Genomic DNA, 17,299 nt, shown 5'->3' on the forward strand with positions numbered 1-17,299 from the left:
TCGGTCAGGGTCACTGATGTGCCAAGCCGGGTGCCCCTGCCGACCCACCCCACCCTGCCTCTCCACAGCTGCACCTCTTAGATACTTTTCAAGGGAGAAAAGGGTAACCCTTCTCACCCACTCCTGACCAAGGGGGGCAGGGAGTGAGGGAGGAGACTCAGGGGTTTGGTGGGCACCAGGGGAGGCCCTGATGTCAGTGGGGCAGTGGAATCCACCCTGGGTTTTAATCCAAGGAGCTTTCAGCACCCTGGACAGCTCCTTGGAATTTCGGACTAACACTCAGAGCGGATTCCACTGCCCCACTGACCTCGGGGCCACCAGTCTCCTCTGAGGGCAGCAATCTCTCCCAACCCTACCTGGAGATGCCAGGGACTGAACTGGAGACCTCCTGCAGGCAAAACGAGTGCTCTGCTCCAAGTAACGGCCCTTTCCTCTAGAGAAGTGACGGGTGTAATGTGGGTGTCTGTCTGTGTGTATTGTTGGATATGTGCCCCTCCTGTCCTTGATGCAACCCACTGCATTGCCTAGAAGAGCCAAAATCTGCACTCTCTGGGTGGCAAAACTTCTAAGGACAGCACGGGGGGGGGATTGTCGGCTGTGTAAAATTTGTGTTATGAACAGTAACACTTGGATTGCTTTCCAATATTTTATTTTCCAATATTTGTGTTACGAAATTTGTGTTATGAGCAGGCGTGTAAGTGGAGGAGGCAAGGCAATGTGGGTGGGTGCCCTCTAGGGTCAGGGAACTGTAGCTAGAGATCCTCATTTTGTAGCCTTTCACTTCCAAACTCTCCACCTCTCTCTCCTCCCCTCGCCTCCATGTAAAACCTTATATCTGGTTTCTCCAGGCTCTGTTGGGTGTCTCATTCAAAAATGCAGAGCGGTCCCCAGCTGTGAGGAGGGCATCTGCTTGTTGTTGCTGACAAAGCAGCCACTGACTATCCTGGCAGCAGTCTGCAGAAAAGGGCAACCAAAATGATCACTAGAGCTGGGGCAACTCCCCTACGAGGAAGGGTTGCAGCATTTGGGGCTCTGTAGTTTGGGGAAAAAAGCAAGTAAAGGGGGACTCAACAAAGAGTAAAAGATTGCACATGGTATGGAGAAAGTGGATGGGGAGATGTTTCTCTGCCTCTTGTCCAAAACCTAGTGGGATCATCCAAAAGGAGTGGAACATTAGAAGATTCAAGACAGGTGAGAGAACTTCACGCACATCATCTGCCCACCCCATCTCCCCTTCCATCCAGGTACCCTTTCTGTCACCTCCCAGCCAGATGTCCCTAGCCCCTGCAGCCCGGACCAGTTTGCGTGCGATGATGGCAACCAATGCATCAGCATGGAGCTTGTCTGCGACTTCAAGGCCGAATGTCATGATGGCTCTGACGAGCTGCGTTGTGGTAAATGCCCAAGGGTCATTCTGTGGCTGGACCGGAGATGGGCGGGGAACCCCTGAGAAGAGGCCCAGGACCCGGGAGACCAGTGCTGACACTATTGCTCAGGGCTGCGTGTGAGCTATGAATCCACGGAAGCCCACAAAGTGCTCTGGCCAAGGGCCTTGCCCAGCGCCTTTTCTGTGCCGAGCAAAGGCCTTGCTATTTCCAGCTCTCCATTTTATCCATGCTGCCTTTTAAAGATGTTGCTGTTGTCTTATTATGCATTCTGCGCTGCATCTTGTTTTATTTGTAAACCACCCTGAAAATCGGGGATGGGGATACTGGTGCCCTGAAGATGTCGCTGGAGTACTACAGGCCCCATTGTCCCCTGCGCGTTGGCTGTGTTGGCTGAGGCTGATGGGAATTGGAGTCCTAAAGACAGGTCTAGAGGGAGGCAGCCTCCCCATCCCCGGGTTAGAGGGTGCCGTATGAATTCTTTGTAATAAACACAAAGCACGGGTTAAGTGGAGTTGGGTTCAAACATTCAGCTGCTTGGGAATCTTATGCAACTTTATGGATGCAAAGACAAGTGTGGAAGTGCGTGGGCCACATCTGCTGAGGTCCAGGTCATACGTTTGAGAAATGGCTGAGATTGCTGCGGGTGGAAAGACACGTATCACTGGGATGCACTATGCAAAACTAGAGCAACCCATGCACATATGGCCACACCTGTGTAATATGCTTGAGTTGTAGAATTAAAGCAAAAGTATATATGTTCGTTTTCAGTAAAGCTCAGCAGCACATGCAGCCCTGCTTATAAGTAGAGGCCCTCAGTGAGGCTCAGCTGAGCACGAGGGGGACTGAGGTGGGTCCAGGTAGAGTAATGCCAGCTGTGGATCCCCCCCCCTTGGCAACCTGATGAGAAGATGATCCTTGCTTCCTTTAGGAGCCACCGATTTTGCTCTTGGCCCCGGGGGATGGACGGATGTCAGTGTGGGGCGGCTCCAGTGGAGAGCCCAGCAAAGCAACGGTAGCTCTGGTAAGAAAGAGGGTCCCCTGGTTGGGATGCGTGGGATGGGGTGGCACAGGAAGCTGTGGGATGGGTGGGCTAGGGAGATGCAGAGGACGAGCCCTGTGACCTTGGAGACAGGGGAGATGGTGAGCTAGTGGGGGCGGCTGCAGGGGTTGGGGAGAGCTGGGGAATGAGAAAGAGAGGGGCGAGTAATGTGGGGGGCAATGAGGGGCTGGTGATGGAGGGATTCTTGGGTGAGGGGACAATTTCCCTGGCCCTGATGCCTCTGGGAAAAACAAACTGAATCCAGCGGTGGCTTTCTCTAGGCCAGTCTTGCCTACTCTGACTTCCAGCAGTTGTCCTCCCATCATCAGTTGTTACCCATAATGCCACTGGGGATTGATGCTGGGACCTTCTCTGCACAAAGCAGCTGCTCCACCACTGAGCTGTGGCCCCCCATCCACAACTGATGCTCTCTGAGTGACAAGGCCCAGTCCTTTCTCTCCCCCTTGGCCTCAACCTGGTGCCTTCCAGATGTTTTGGACTACAACTCACAGCAGCCCCTTCACATCGTGCAGCCCTGGTGGCTGGGGCTTATGGGAGTTGTAGGACACCAGGCTGGCCAAGGCGGTGCTACAACACGGGGACACTCCGTTAAATGGACTGGCAGCCTGTCGACGTGCAAGAGGGATATTCATTTGTTGAATTCACAGCCTCTAGCTTGGGTGGCTTTACAGTAGGATCGGTCACATTCGTGGAGGAAAAGAGGTCCAACAACAGCTATATGACACACAGAACCTCCAGAGTCAGAGTCTACCTCAGAATTTATTTATTTATTTATTAGATTTATATCCCACTCTTCCTCCCAGTAGGAGCTCAGGGCAGCTGGAGGTTAAACAGCAGGGAAATGTGGTGGCATCTGGCTGGCCCCTGGGGATAGCAGGAGGTGGGGCTCAGTGGGCCACTGGCCTGATCCAGATGGGCTGCCAGTGATCTTTGGCTCTCTTCCTCCTTAGGGTCCTTTTTCAGCCTGCAGGAAGGGCCAGGACAGATGCTGTCGCTGGCGAGGGCTGCCACCCCTGTGCTGGGTCCCTCGGGTCTGGCCTGCGCTCTGGAGATTGACTTCACGACTGGTCCTCAAGGTAGTCACTTGGCTGGTGGGCTGCTCCTCTCTCTCTGCCCAGGGTGGGAGCCAGATGTGCTGGTGGCAGTGGTGAAGGCGAAGGCGGGCTGTTGTGTTTATTGGTTGCATTCGCTGATTTGGCCATGCAGCACTGTCCGGGTTGTTCTCTCTCTCTAGGGTTGCTTGCACTTGCCATTGCAGATGAGAGGCTGGGGACCCACCGGGTGGTGTGGTACACCCCGGGAAATGGCACCACAGCATGGGAGCGAGCCACAGTGCCCCTTGGCTCAAGAGACAGGCCTTTCCAGGTAGGCATCGTCCATGACACCCTCCAGCTGCAGCACAATATGCCAAGGGGCAGACGTAGAAATGCTTTGATTCCCCCCCCCCAAGCACACTTTTCTTAGGGACCAACACTTTTTCAGGTTGAATGGCATTGGCTGTGGGCTAGAAACATGAAGCTCAGTTTAAAGATGAAAGTGATTGTTAGGTTAATAAGAGCCTAAGAACATCAGAAGAGCCTGCTGAATGAGGCTACTGAACCATCTAGGCCGCCATCCTGTGCTCACAGTGGCCAACCAGATGCTCATTATGGGAAGCCCACAAGCAGGACCTGAGTGCAAAGAGCACTCTCCACTCCTGCGGTTTCCAGCAACTGGTATTTGGAAGCATCCTGCCTCCGACCGTGGAGGCAGACCGTAGCCATCGTGGCTATTAGCCATTGGTGGCCTTCTCCTCCATAGATTTGGCTAATCCTCTTTCAAAGCCATCCCAGTTGGTGGCCATCACTGCCTTCTACGTGAGCGAATTCCACAGCTGAACTCTGCGCTGTGCAAAGAAGTCCTTTCTTGTGTCTGTCCTGAATCTTCCAGCATTCAGCTTCATTGAATGTCCAGGAGTTCTAGTGTTATTATGGGAGAGGGAGAAAATATTTTCTCTGTCTACTTTCTCCATGCTGTGCATGTACAGTGTTTGGCAAACGCTGAAGGTGCACCTTTGACACCTGAGATGTATATTTTTAGGACCCACCCTATTATTTGTCGTGTGAGTTTAGGTTGTTTTGAACTGTTAAAATTGTTGAGACCCGCCCCGGGGCCTTTGGGTGAAGGGCAGGCAATAAATCTCCCCTCTTGGTTTTGTTTTTTTAAAAAAGCCATCTAGGCTGTTGACCAGGATTGATACTTTGGCCTTCCTCTGAGGTATAAAGGGTGTCGTTGGTTTTGTTATATTGTTATGTTATTCAAAAATGGAGCGGTCACCCTCCCTCCCTCTCTCTCCCAAGCTGGAGCTGCTGGGTCTGGAGGATCTCCGAGGCCCACACGGGTCACTTCTCGGCATCGGGAATGTCACCTTTGTCAACTGCAATGCCAATGACTCCCTTGCTCAACCGTCAGGTAGGGCTCTTCCACCGTACCTGTTTTTGGCTTGTGTGGCATTTTTCAGTCTGCATCATGTAGGCTGAGCTATGACGGCTGGTGGGGACGGGCCATTCCAGAACAAATGATTTCTGTTTCCTGTGCAGGCTTTCGATTCTACACACACAGACACACAACCAGCTCCAGGGAAAGTTTAGGAGGCTGATTAGGAGGAAAGAGGCCAGATCAGAACAAAGACTTGTACAGAGATGCAGCAACAGGCTCTGCTCTGGTTGAGCCCTTTAGGCTCCCAAGAGGTTTGTAACATGCAAAGTGCTGTGCTCACAAATCAGTATAGCAGCATCAATATGCACGGTGCTTTAAAAAGTGCTAAAAGTCGGGTCTCTGCCCCAAGGGGTTTCCAATCTAGAATTTGACACAGAACAATCAACAGAGGAAGGGAAGGTGAAATGGAGGCAGGCAGTGGAAGTAGGGTGGGGACAGAGGGATGAAAGATGCATTTATTCCACTTACGCATACTAAGCCTTGGCTACAGGAGGGGGTGAGGGCCCAGGGGCTGTGTGAAAGGGTCCACAGCGAAAGAGGGTTTGGAGGAGGGATTTAACTTCCATGAGCTCTGCATCTGCTGAAAGGCCAAGCTGTCGCTGCTCAGAGAGACCTGCTCGGCTCAGAAACTGCTGTGCAAAACATCCTGTGAGTTTGGATTGCAGGTTTCCCGTTCTCTGCTTTTCTACCAGCTGCTGTCAGTGCCTGAATGTGTTTTATTGTGTTAGGCTGCAGGTACAGGGCCCATGCGAGGCACCAGTGCTGGCACCCTTGTCTTGCATGCTGCCCTGACTGAGCCTCTAAGCAAGCTGGTAACTGACATTTTTCACCGGCTGTCAATGTGCTTAAACATTTCATACTGAAAAGGAAAACATTACAGGGCTGGATGTTATTTTAATAACAGCTGAAGGTTTGCTCCCAGCACTGATGCTTACTTTGTGCCCTCTTCTCCCTGGTGCCTGACTCTATTGGCACATCACAGTTTTGACAGCAGAAGTCAGGAAAATCCAGTTCTGGACACTGCACTTTAAGAAGGATGCAGACAAACTGGAACGGGTTCAGAGGAGGGCAATGAGGATGATCAGGGGACTGGAAACAAAGCCCCATGAGGAAAAAACTGGGCATGTTTAGCCTTGAGAGGAGAAGACTGAGGGGAGACAGGATAGCACTCTTCAAGGACTTGAAAGGTTGCCACACAGTGGAGGGCCAAGATCTCTTCTCGATCATCCCAGAGTGCAGGACACAGAATAAAGGACTCAAGTCACAGGAAGCCAGTTTTCTTCCGAACCTCAGGAAAAAACTTCCTAACTGTTAGAGCTGTACGACAATGGAACCAATGACCGCAGGAGGTGGTGGGCTCTCCCAACACTGGAGGGGTTCAACAGGCAGCTGGACAGTCACCTGTCAGGTATGCTTTGATCTGGATTCCTGCACTGAGCAAAGGGTTGGACTGGATGGTCTTATAGGCCCCTTCCAACTCTACTATTCTATGAGTCTATAACCAGCTAAGTCATAGAGTAGACCATGAGAATGTCTAATGTTGGCTATCACCCTTCATCGTTAACTGCACTGTAAGCCTTACTGGAGTATTGTGATTAAGTGTGGCATATAAATCTGTTCATCAGTAAATAAGGGTGGGGTATAAAAGTGCAATATAAATGGATAAAAGTTGCTGCAGTCCTATATGCCAGGGATGGCTTACCTATGGCCCTCCAGATGTTGTTGGACTCCAGCAGGGCCAGTAGATGGGACGATGGGATATTTGGCCCTGCAACATCTGGAGGGCACCACCTTGGCTTCTCCTGCTGTCCACCCTTACCTGGGAGTAAGCTCCACTGAACTCAGCAGCACTTCCTTCTAAGTAGACCCATGCAGGATTGTGCTGCAAGCCTCGCTTTTGGTAGGGTGGGCCAACCCAGCTTTAAAAACACATTTTTCTCCTCTTTAGGGTGTGAAGATTTGAGAAACACTCTGCATGTGTGCATCCTCCAGAATATTGACTACTTTGCCTTTACAGCCTCTCTCTTTCTTTCCTGGCCCCTTCCCCTCCCTGCAGGGCTGTCCTGCAACTTTGAGACCGACTGGTGCGAGTGGTTTATGGAGCAGAGTGATGGCTTTGAGTGGGAGCGAAGGGCAAACCAGGGATGGGGTGTGGACCACACGACGGGCACAGGTAACGCCCCCACAAGATGCGTTCTCATTCCTGGCCTACCTGTTCGGTGTTTGGGGCAAAATTTCAGCTGCTGACTTTTAGCCTGTAATATATGAAGCAGAGCTCACATTTCTTCAATGCTTAATTCAAAGCTCTTTGTGGCAAGGAGGGGGAGCCTGTGGCCCTCCAGATGTGGCTGGACTGCACCTTCCATGAGCCCCAGCCACTAATCGGGGATGATGGGAGGTGTAGTCCAACCACAGCCGGTTCCCCATCCCTGCTTTACAGCTTAGAGCCAGGGTGCCCAAAGTATCATATGTACCTCCCTGGACTCTGAGGCCCTTCTCCAGGTGATGAGGTACAGGGCACTTTCGGTGGTGGCCTCTGGATCGTGGAATACCCTTTCTAAAGGGAGGCTCACCTGCTGCCTTCCTTGATTTCTGGTGACAGGCAATGGCCTTGTTAATTTTGTCAGGACTCTTAAATCTGTTTTCAGCTTTAACCAGTTTTGATCAGTGCTGCGTTGTTTTTCTTTTTCTTTTTGCCTGGTGAGTGTTTATATTTTGAGGATGTATATTCTTGTGTTGCTTCTTTAGGAGTTTTTAAATTAGCTTACCTGATTTTGCGAGGTGCCCTGGAAATGCTTTTGAAGGGTGGGATAAATTATTATATAAAAGAGTATCAGTGAACACTAAAGTCAGGATCATTCAGACCATGGTATTCCCAATCTCTATGTATGGATGTGAAAGTTGGACAGTGAAAAAAGTGGATAAGAGAAAAATCAACTCATTTGAAATGTGGTGTTAGAGGAGAGCTTTGCACATACCACGGACCACAAAAAAGACCAATAATTGGGTGTTAGAACAAATTAAACCAGAACTGTCACTAGAAGCTAAAATGATGAAACTGAGGTTATCATACTTTAGACACATAATGAGAAGACATGATTCACTAGACAAGACAATAATGCTGGGGAAAACAGCAGGGAGTAGAAAAAGAGGAAGGCCACAGACCTGAACTTACAAGATCCGAACAGGGTGGTTCATGACAGATGCTCTTGGAGGTCACTGATTCATAGGGTCGCCATAAGTTGTAATCGACTTGAAGGCACATAACAACAACAACAAAAGAGTCAGACTGCCAGTTCGTCCAGCTTAGTACTGTCTACACTGACTGGCAGAGGCTCCCAGCGTTTCAGACTGTGGTCTTTGGCAGCCCCATCTGAAGATGCCGGGAGTTGAACCTGCGATCTTCTGTAGCCAAATCATGTGCTTGAACACTAAGCTGTGGCCTTCCCCTTAAAAACTAAGCAGGATTCTTGTGTTTCTTAACTAAGGGCTGATCTAACAAGAACATGGGGCCCAACCCCTATACCCAGTGGAAATTGGTAGCTCTGATGTCAGTGGGTCAGTAAATCTGCTTGGGGGTTTAGTCTGAACTTTTGAGGAGATGTCCAAGTTGAAGTATCTTGGACAGCTCCTTAAAAGTTCGGACTAAAACCTGGAGGGGATTCACTGCCCTACTGACATCGGAGCCACGAGGCTCCACCGCCTACATCACGTCAGGCTGTTGGTCCGTCTAGCTCAATATTGTTTACATCAGTTGGCTGTGTCTCTCTGGGGTTTCAGGCTGAAGTGGAGTCTTTGACCTAGAGGCGCTGGGGTTCAAAGGCAGGACCTTTGGCATTCACGTCTGGTGCTAAGTGCCACCTCCTTCCACAGGTTCTTTCCTTTCTGTGGATCCTTCGGCTCCTGGGACCCAAGGTCTGCGTGCACGGCTCATTTCTTCACTCCAGGCTTCTCCTTCCTACGACACCTGCCTTTCCTTCTGGTACCGCATGGAGGGTCCCCAAATTGGTAAGACAATCCCGGCCCTGCCAAAAGGTGGTGGTGAGGAAACACCTTTTTCTGCCAGCTTCCAAACTGATCTGTTTCAGGGCGGTCTGAAAGCCAGCACTGTGGAGAATGTCACTCATTTGAGTTAGGCATGGCGGAGGGCAGCTTCTCAGGATCACTTAAGACTGTTGTTAAGACTGTTGTTATTTATAGCTGAGATCGCCTCCCGAACGGCTTACATCTAAAACACACACAAGTGCACAATGCAAGACAGCCACCCTCTGTTTGTTTTGCAGGCACTTTGAACCTCATTGTGAGATATGCTGGAGAACCAGAGCAGGTGCTCTGGACCCGGAAGGGGAGCCATGGCATGGTGTGGCACCGGGGATTCTCCACCATGCCCCAGCAGCCCGGCCAGAACTACCAGGTGGGGATTTCTGGGGTTCCTGCCAGGGGCCTGTCGCTCAGTAAGACAGCATCTCCTTTGCAGGCAGGAGGGGCCCCTTTTCTGTGGAGACCGCTCTGGAGAGTCAGTGCCAGGTGGAGGAATGGGCATCCCTAGGCTGGATGGAGAATGCCATCTGAACGGTTCCAAGGCAGCACCTGCTTCCTGTGCCCTTGCCCTGCCTGCCAGGCACTGGCACTGCATCCTGTGGAGCTGGCAGCAAGGGAGACAGGTTCAGAGGAGGGCACTGAGGATGATCAGGGGACTGGAAACAAAGCCCTACAAGGAGAGACTGAAAGAACTGGGCATGTTTAGCCCGGAGAAGAAAAGACTGAGGGGAGATATGGTAGCACTCTTCAAGTACATGAAAGGTTGTCACACAGAGGAGGGCCAGGATTTCTTCTCGATCGTCCCAGAGTGCAGGACACGGAATAATGGGCTCAGGTTGCAGGAAGCCAGATTTCGACTGGACATCAGAAAAAACTTCCTAACTGTTAGAGCCATACAACAATGGAACCAATGAGCTAGGGAGGTGGTGGGCTCTCCGACACTGGAGGCATTCAAGAGGCAGCTGGGCAGGCACCTGTCAGGGATGCTCTATGTTGGATTCCTGCACTGAGCAGGGGGTTGGACTTGATGGCCTTATAGGCCCCTTCCAACTATACTATTCTAAGATTCTATGATTCTGTGAGTCACGTTGACCTCTTTGGGGGGCAGTCTGGGTGTTGCAGTTGGAAAGATCCTGCTGCCTCTACCTGTCATATTTCAGTCAGGGACAGTGCTGGTGGTGTTGGAGGAGACAGCAAAGCCTCTATGGTTCAACAAAATATCTGGGCAGATTCATGTGGAAGAAGGTTGTCATTAAGGTATTCTGGTCCTGGGCCATACAGCACTTATCAAAAAGAAACAGTGGCAAAGCCCTCAAGTTTCTAGTCCTTATGACAGTGTAGGAAAGATTGAAGATGGGTATGAATAGTCAGAAACCAGCTATGGATTGACTGGAGTTCAAGTATTTGGATATCTATTTGCCCTCCCTACGGCTAGCGCAATCCGTTATCCCCAGTCTGTGTCAAAAAATAAGGGTGCTCTTGAGGAAGGGTCATAGTTCAGTGGTAGAGCATCTGCTTTGCATGCAGAAGGTCCCAAGGCTCAGACAGATTGAAGCCCTGGAGAGCCACTGCCAGTCAGTGTAGACAGTACTGAGCTAGATGGACCAATGGTCTGAGTATTAGGCAGCATCCTGTGTTCCAATGCTCTGATTCACATTGATGAAGGAAATCCAAGTAGATTTGCCTCAATTTGAATAGTGCCCCCCCCATCAGCAAAGCACAGAAGTCCTTGGATATCTTGCTCTGATTCTAAGATTCCACACACATTCTCAAGGGTTTTTTGTGTGTGTGTTATGAGAGCTAGAAACTCTTGAGTATTTTTTTTCTTTTTAAAGAAAGCAAACTGCAGTTCCCAGGACACACACATAAGTTTAGTTTGCGCTTGTTCTTGGCACCTCTACTGGGCTGAAGAACTGTCTGCTGAAGAGGCGCTTGCCTGCTTGCTCTGCTTCTCCTACAGGTGATCTTCGAGGCGCTCCGCGATGGCTTCCTGGGTACAATGGCTCTGGATGACATCACTGTGACACCCGGAGCCTGCAGGCCACAAAAGCATTGCTCATTTGAGACTGATAACTGTGGCTTTTCCATCAGCAACCAGCAAGCATGGGAGCGGCAGAATGGTGCTGGGGGCCAGGGCCCCCCTGTGGACCACACTCTTGGCACACCTAAAGGTGATGTACAGCTGTGTGTTGTATCTTGGCTTCTCGGTAAAGGCAGACCCAGTTTTGACATCAGTATGCAAGACCACAGGAAGAGCTCTGCTGTAGGAGACCCACGTTTTTCCACTGGGCCCAGTGTCTTGCCTCCAACAGTGGTCAGCCAGATGCCTCCAGGGGGCTCACAAGCACGCAGGGAGCGAAGGTTCTCCCAGTATCTGGTTCACGGAGGTATACTGCCTCTGAATGTAGAGGCTCCATTACACCAAGATGGGGGACCTGTGCCCTCTGATGTTGCTAGATTCCATCTTCCCTGACCACTGGCCAGGCTGGCTGGCGCTTATGGGGGTTGGAGCCCGCCAACACCTGGAGGGCGGCCAGAGGCTTGCTATCCCAGCACTGGCAAGAGGCCTTTCTTCAGTGAATTTGCCCACTTGCTTCTGAAAGATACCGAAAGTAATTGCCATTGGCTGCATCTTGTACCAATGAGTTCTATTAGGCAATTATTGCAACGCATGAAAAAATGGCACTTTTTGTTTGCCTTGCATCTGCTGCCAAGCAGACCTTTGTGAGGCTGCTTCTCTCTCCTCCTCCTCCTCCTCCAGATTCCTCCCCCAACCGCACACTATCCTGAGACTGTTTTGGCACGACTCCTCCTCTAGTGAAATCTAAGCCCAGGCAGGTGTAATGTAAAACTGGGAGCATATTGCGCCCCCTCTTTCCCCTTCACCTCCTCCCCCTCTTTCCCCTTCGCCTCCTCCCCCTCTTTCCCCTTCGCCTCCTCCCCCTCTTTCCCCTTCGCCTCCTCCCCCTTTCCCCTTCGCCTCCTCCCCCTCTTTCCCCTTCGCCTCCTCCCCCTCTTTCCCCTTCGCCTCCTCCCCCTTTCCCCTTCGCCTCCTCTCCCTCTTTCCCCTTCGCCTCCTCTCCCTCTTTCCCCTTCGCCTCCTCCCCCTTTCCCCTTCGCCTCCTCCCCCTTTCCCCTTCGCCTCCTCCCCCTCTTTCCCCTTCGCCTCCTCCCCCTCTTTCCCCTTCGCCTCCTCCCCCTTTCCCCTTCGCCTCCTCTCCCTCTTTCCCCTTCGCCTCCTCTCCCTCTTTCCCCTTCGCCTCCTCCCCCTTTCCCCTTCGCCTCCTCCCCCTTTCCCCTTCGCCTCCTCCCCCTCTTTCCCCTTCGCCTCCTCCCCCTCTTTCCCCTTCGCCTCCTCCCCCTCTTTCCCCTTCGCCTCCTCCCCCTCTTTCCCCTTCGCCTCCTCCCCCTCTTTCCCCTTCGCCTCCTCCCCCCCTTTCCCCTTCGCCTCCTCCCCCTTTCCCCTTCGCCTCCTCCCCCTTTCCCTTTCGCCTCCTCCCCCTCTTTCCCCTTCGCCTCCTCCCCCTCTTTCCCCTTCGCCTCCTCCCCCTCTTTCCCCTTCGCCTCCTCCCCCTCTTTCCCCTTCGCCTCCTCCCCCTCTTTCCCCTTCGCCTCCTCCCCCTCTTTCCCCTTCGCCTCCTCCCCCTTTCCCCTTCGCCTCCTCCCCCTTTGTCCCCTTTGCCTCCTCCCCCTCTTTCCCCTTCGCCTCCTCCCCCTCTTTCCCCTTCGCCTCCTCCCCCTTTCCCCTTTGCCTCCTCCCCCTTTCCCCTTCGCCTCCTCCCCCTCTTTCCCATTTGCCTCCTCCCCCTTTCCCCTTCGCCTCCTCCCCCTCTTTCCTCTTCGCCTCCTCCCCCCCTTTCCCCTTCGCCTCCTCCCCCTCTTTCCCCTTCGCCTCCTCTCCCTTTTTCCCCTTTGCCTCCTCCCCCTCTTTCCCCTTCGCCTCCTCCCCCTCTTTCCCCTTCGCCTCCTCCCCCTTTCCCCTTCGCCTCCTCCCCCTTTCCCTTTCGCCTCCTCTCCCTCTTTCCCCTTCGCCTCCTCTCCCTTTTTCCCCTTCGCCTCCTCCCCCTCTTTCCCCTTCGCCTCCTCCCCCTTTCCCCTTCGCCTCCTCCCCCTTTCCCTTTCCCCTCCTCCCCCTCTTTCCCCTTCGCCTCCTCCCCCTCTTTCCCCTTCGCCTCCTCCCCCTTTCCCCTTCGCCTCCTCCCCCTTTCCCTTTCCCCTCCTCCCCCTCTTTCTCCTCCTCCCCCTCTTTCCCCTTCGCCTCCTCCCCCTTTCCCCTTCGCCTCCTCCCCCTTTCCCCTTCGCCTCCTCCCCCTTTCCCTTTCCCCTCCTCCCCCTCTTTCCCCTCCTCCCCCTCTTTCCCCTTCGCCTCCTCTCCCTTTTTCCCCTTTGCCTCCTCCCCCTCTTTCCCCTTCGCCTCCTCCCCCTCTTTCCCCTTCGCCTCCTCCCCCTTTCCCCTTCGCCTCCTCCCCCTTTCCCTTTCGCCTCCTCCCCCTTTCCCCTTCGCCTCCTCTCCCTTTTTCCCCTTCGCCTCCTCCCCCTCTTTCCCCTTCGCCTCCTCCCCCTTTCCCCTTCGCCTCCTCCCCCTTTCCCTTTCGCCTTCTCCCCCTCTTTCCCCTTTGCCTCCTCCCCCTTTCCCTTTCGCCTCCTCCCCCTCTTTCCCCTCCTCCCCCTCTTTCCCCTCCTCCCCCTCTTTCCCCTTTGCCTCCTCTCCCTTTTTCCCCTTTGCCTCCTCCCCCTCTTTCCCCTTCGCCTCCTCCCCCTTTCCCCTTCGCCTCCTCCCCCTTTCCCTTTCCCCTCCTCCCCCTCTTTCCCCTCCTCCCCCTCTTTCCCCTTCGCCTCCTCCCCCTCTTTCCCCTTCGCCTCCTCCCCCTTTCCCCTTCGCCTCCTCCCCCTTTCCCTTTCCCCTCCTCCCCCTCTTTCCCCTCCTCCCCCTCTTTCCCCTTCGCCTCCTCCCCCTCTTTCCCCTTCGCCTCCTCCCCCTTTCCCCTTCGCCTCCTCCCCCTTTCCCTTTCGCCTCCTCCCCCTCTTTCCCCTTCGCCTCCTCTCCCTTTTTCCCCTTCGCCTCCTCCCCCTCTTTCCCCTTCGCCTCCTCTCCCTTTTTCCCCTTCGCCTCCTCCCCCTCTTTCCCCTTCGCCTCCTCCCCCTTTCCCCTTCGCCTCCTCCCCCTTTCCCTTTCGCCTCCTCCCCCTCTTTCCCCTCCTCCCCCTCTTTCCCCTTCGCCTCCTCCCCCTTTCCCCTTCGCCTCCTCCCCCTTTCCCTTTCCCCTCCTCCCCCTTTCCCTTTCCCCTCCTCCCCCTCTTTCCCCTCCTCCCCCTCTTTCCCCTTCGCCTCCTCTCCCTTTTTCCCCTTCGCCTCCTCCCCCTCTTTCCCCTTCGCCTCCTCCCCCTTTCCCCTTCGCCTCCTCCCCCTTTCCCTTTCCCCTCCTCCCCCTCTTTCCCCTCCTCCCCCTCTTTCCCCTTCGCCTCCTCCCCCTTTCCCCTTCGCCTCCTCCCCCTTTCCCTTTCCCCTCCTCCCCCTTTCCCTTTCCCCTCCTCCCCCTCTTTCCCCTCCTCCCCCTCTTTCCCCTTCGCCTCCTCTCCCTTTTTCCCCTTCGCCTCCTCCCCCTCTTTCCCCTTCGCCTCCTCCCCCTTTCCCCTTCGCCTCCTCCCCCTTTCCCTTTCCGCTCCTCCCCCTCTTTCCCCTCCTCCCCCTCTTTCCCCTTCGCCTCCTCCCCCTCTTTCCCCTTCGCCTCCTCCCCCTTTCCCCTTCGCCTCCTCCCCCTTTCCCTTTCCCCTCCTCCCCCTCTTTCCCCTCCTCCCCCTCTTTCCCCTTCGCCTCCTCCCCCTTTCCCCTTCGCCTCCTCCCCCTTTCCCCTTCGCCTCCTCCCCCTTTCCCTTTCCCCTCCTCCCCCTCTTTCCCCTCCTCCCCCTCTTTCCCCTTCGCCTCCTCTCCCTTTTTCCCCTTTGCCTCCTCCCCCTCTTTCCCCTTCGCCTCCTCCCCCTCTTTCCCCTTCGCCTCCTCCCCCTTTCCCCTTCGCCTCCTCCCCCTTTCCCTTTCGCCTCCTCCCCCTCTTTCCCCTTCGCCTCCTCTCCCTTTTTCCCCTTCGCCTCCTCTCCCTCTTTCCCCTTCGCCTCCTCCCCCTTTCCCCTTCGCCTCCTCCCCCTTTCCCTTTCGCCTCCTCCCCCTTTCCCTTTCGCCTTCTCCCCCTCTTTCCCCTTCGCCTCCTCCCCCTTTCCCTTTCGCCTCCTCCCCCTTTCCCTTTCGCCTCCTCCCCCTTTCCCCTCCTCCCCCTCTTTCCCCTTCGCCTCCTCCCCCTCTTTCCCCTTCGCCTCCTCCCCCTTTCCCCTTCGCCTCCTCCCCCTTTCCCCTTCGCCTCCTCCCCCTTTCCCTTTCCCCTCCTCCCCCTCTTTCCCCTCCTCCCCCTCTTTCCCCTTCGCCTCCTCTCCCTTTTTCCCCTTCGCCTCCTCCCCCTCTTTCCCCTTCGCCTCCTCCCCCTTTCCCCTTCGCCTCCTCCCCCTTTCCCTTTCCCCTCCTCCCCCTTTCCCTTTCCCCTCCTCCCCCTCTTTCCCCTCCTCCCCCTCTTTCCCCTTCGCCTCCTCTCCCTTTTTCCCCTTCGCCTCCTCCCCCTCTTTCCCCTTCGCCTCCTCCCCCTTTCCCCTTCGCCTCCTCCCCCTCTTTCCCCTCCTCCCCCTCTTTCCCCTCCTCCCCCTCTTTCCCCTTCGCCTCCTCCCCCTCTTTCCCCTTCGCCTCCTCCCCCTTTCCCCTTCGCCTCCTCCCCCTTTCCCTTTCGCCTCCTCCCCCTCTTTCCCCTCCTCCCCCTCTTTCCCCTTCGCCTCCTCCCCCTTTCCCCTTCGCCTCCTCCCCCTTTCCCTTTCCCCTCCTGCCCCTCTTTCCCCTCCTCCCCCTCTTTCCCCTTCGCCTCCTCCCCCTTTCCCCTTCGCCTCCTCCCCCTTTCCCTTTCCCCTCCTCCCCCTTTCCCCTCCTCCCCCTCTTTCCCCTTCGCCTCCTCCCCGTTTCCCCTTCGCCTCCTCTCCCTTTTTCCCCTTTGCCTCCTCCCCCTCTTTCCGCTTTGCCTCCTCCCCCTCTTTCCCCTTTGCCTCCTCCCCCTCTTTCCCCTTCGCCTCCTCCCCCTCTTTCCGCTTTGCCTCCTCCCCCTCTTTCCCCTTCGCCTCCTCCCCCTCTTTCCCCTCTCCCACCATTTCTAACCCTGTGGCCAATTTTAGATTGGAATCCCCCTTGGGGCAGAGACCTGCTCTCTAGCTTTGCAAAGAGGTGCCCTGCATGTTGATGGCAATATGTAAATGCTAAATGAAGAACTCTTCTTCCAGGGCATTACCTCTTCATCAACACCAGTGTGGATGCCCTGCCCTCTGGGCAGCGGGCCGCCCTGTGGTCACCCCCAGCGTTCCTGCCTTGGCTTCGCACCCACTGTGTGACGTTTTGGTACTACCTGAGTAGCAGCGATGCAAGTAAGTCTGGCTGCCCCTCTTGTGACCTGTTCCTTCCTTTGAGGGTGGGAGAGACGGAGGGTTGCTCTTAAGGCCTTGAGAGCAGGACTCTTTACATTTATGTTGACTCGCTTCAGTTCTCAAGTTAGAGAACAATGGGAAAACTTACATTTAATAAACAGGCAGACATTTTTTAAAAAATGCAAGTTAGTTAAGCAGAGGGTAACACCAACCCAGTTAAGTCTGTGTCGAAAGAGAAGTCAATAGCTGGTCTGAATGGTCCGACGTCGCAGAACAAATTCTATAAACTTGTGGTGGCAATGGTGGAATGCACTTTTGGCTTTGGGGAAGACAGTCTGGCCTGGAATGGAGGCAGCAACTGGATGGATCAGGAAGTCACCTAGGCAGGCCCTCAGGTGTTGCGGAACTGTGACAATGCGTTTGCTTGCCTGGCTGGAGGGTGGAGAGATGTGTGAGGTGGTGATGGTGGTGAGACCTCATACGTCTTGTGCAGTCCAGTGTACAGTCACACCTGTTGCTCTGCCCACTTTTCTGTCTGGCCCTTCTGCCACTGGCATGTGGCCCTCAACAAAAGAACCAGCAACTGGAATTAATGGAAAAACAAATTGGTAACCAGTAGAGCATCTGCGGTGTTGAAATGATAGAAGAGAACAAGGAGAGTCCTTCTGGATCAGATCATCTTGCATGAGAACTACAAAGTTGATTTCTACCTCGCAGATGTTAAAAGTTATGGTTCTCTAGGCTCGACGGCAGGGTCCGGTTTCTGCATCCTATGGTACGTTCATGTCAGCAGAGATTTCTGGGCTCACTGATTTCCTTGACACATAGCTGTGATCCTGTGGATTCATGACAACAGAAGAAGAGGCCTGGGCTCCTGCTGGGAG

The 17,299-nt window shown here is 54.3% G+C and overlaps 1 protein-coding gene across 1 annotated transcript in view; it reads left to right on the plus strand.

Annotated features, from left to right (window-relative positions):
* Positions 1–17,299, plus strand: part of MAMDC4 (MAM domain containing 4) — a 57,198-nt gene that overhangs the window by 24,239 nt on the left and 15,660 nt on the right. The window contains exons 12-21 of the mRNA XM_061604465.1: positions 1,245–1,394; positions 2,317–2,409; positions 3,399–3,524; positions 3,683–3,813; positions 4,788–4,899; positions 6,983–7,099; positions 8,800–8,934; positions 9,210–9,340; positions 10,928–11,138; positions 16,275–16,415. Coding sequence (XP_061460449.1) covers positions 1,245–1,394; positions 2,317–2,409; positions 3,399–3,524; positions 3,683–3,813; positions 4,788–4,899; positions 6,983–7,099; positions 8,800–8,934; positions 9,210–9,340; positions 10,928–11,138; positions 16,275–16,415 — 1,347 coding nt within the window. The remainder of the gene's footprint in view (positions 1–1,244; positions 1,395–2,316; positions 2,410–3,398; positions 3,525–3,682; positions 3,814–4,787; positions 4,900–6,982; positions 7,100–8,799; positions 8,935–9,209; positions 9,341–10,927; positions 11,139–16,274; positions 16,416–17,299) is intronic.

Source organism: Rhineura floridana, chromosome 20 (genome assembly GCF_030035675.1).
Source record: "Rhineura floridana isolate rRhiFlo1 chromosome 20, rRhiFlo1.hap2, whole genome shotgun sequence".
Taxonomy (NCBI): Eukaryota; Metazoa; Chordata; class Lepidosauria; order Squamata; family Rhineuridae; genus Rhineura; species Rhineura floridana.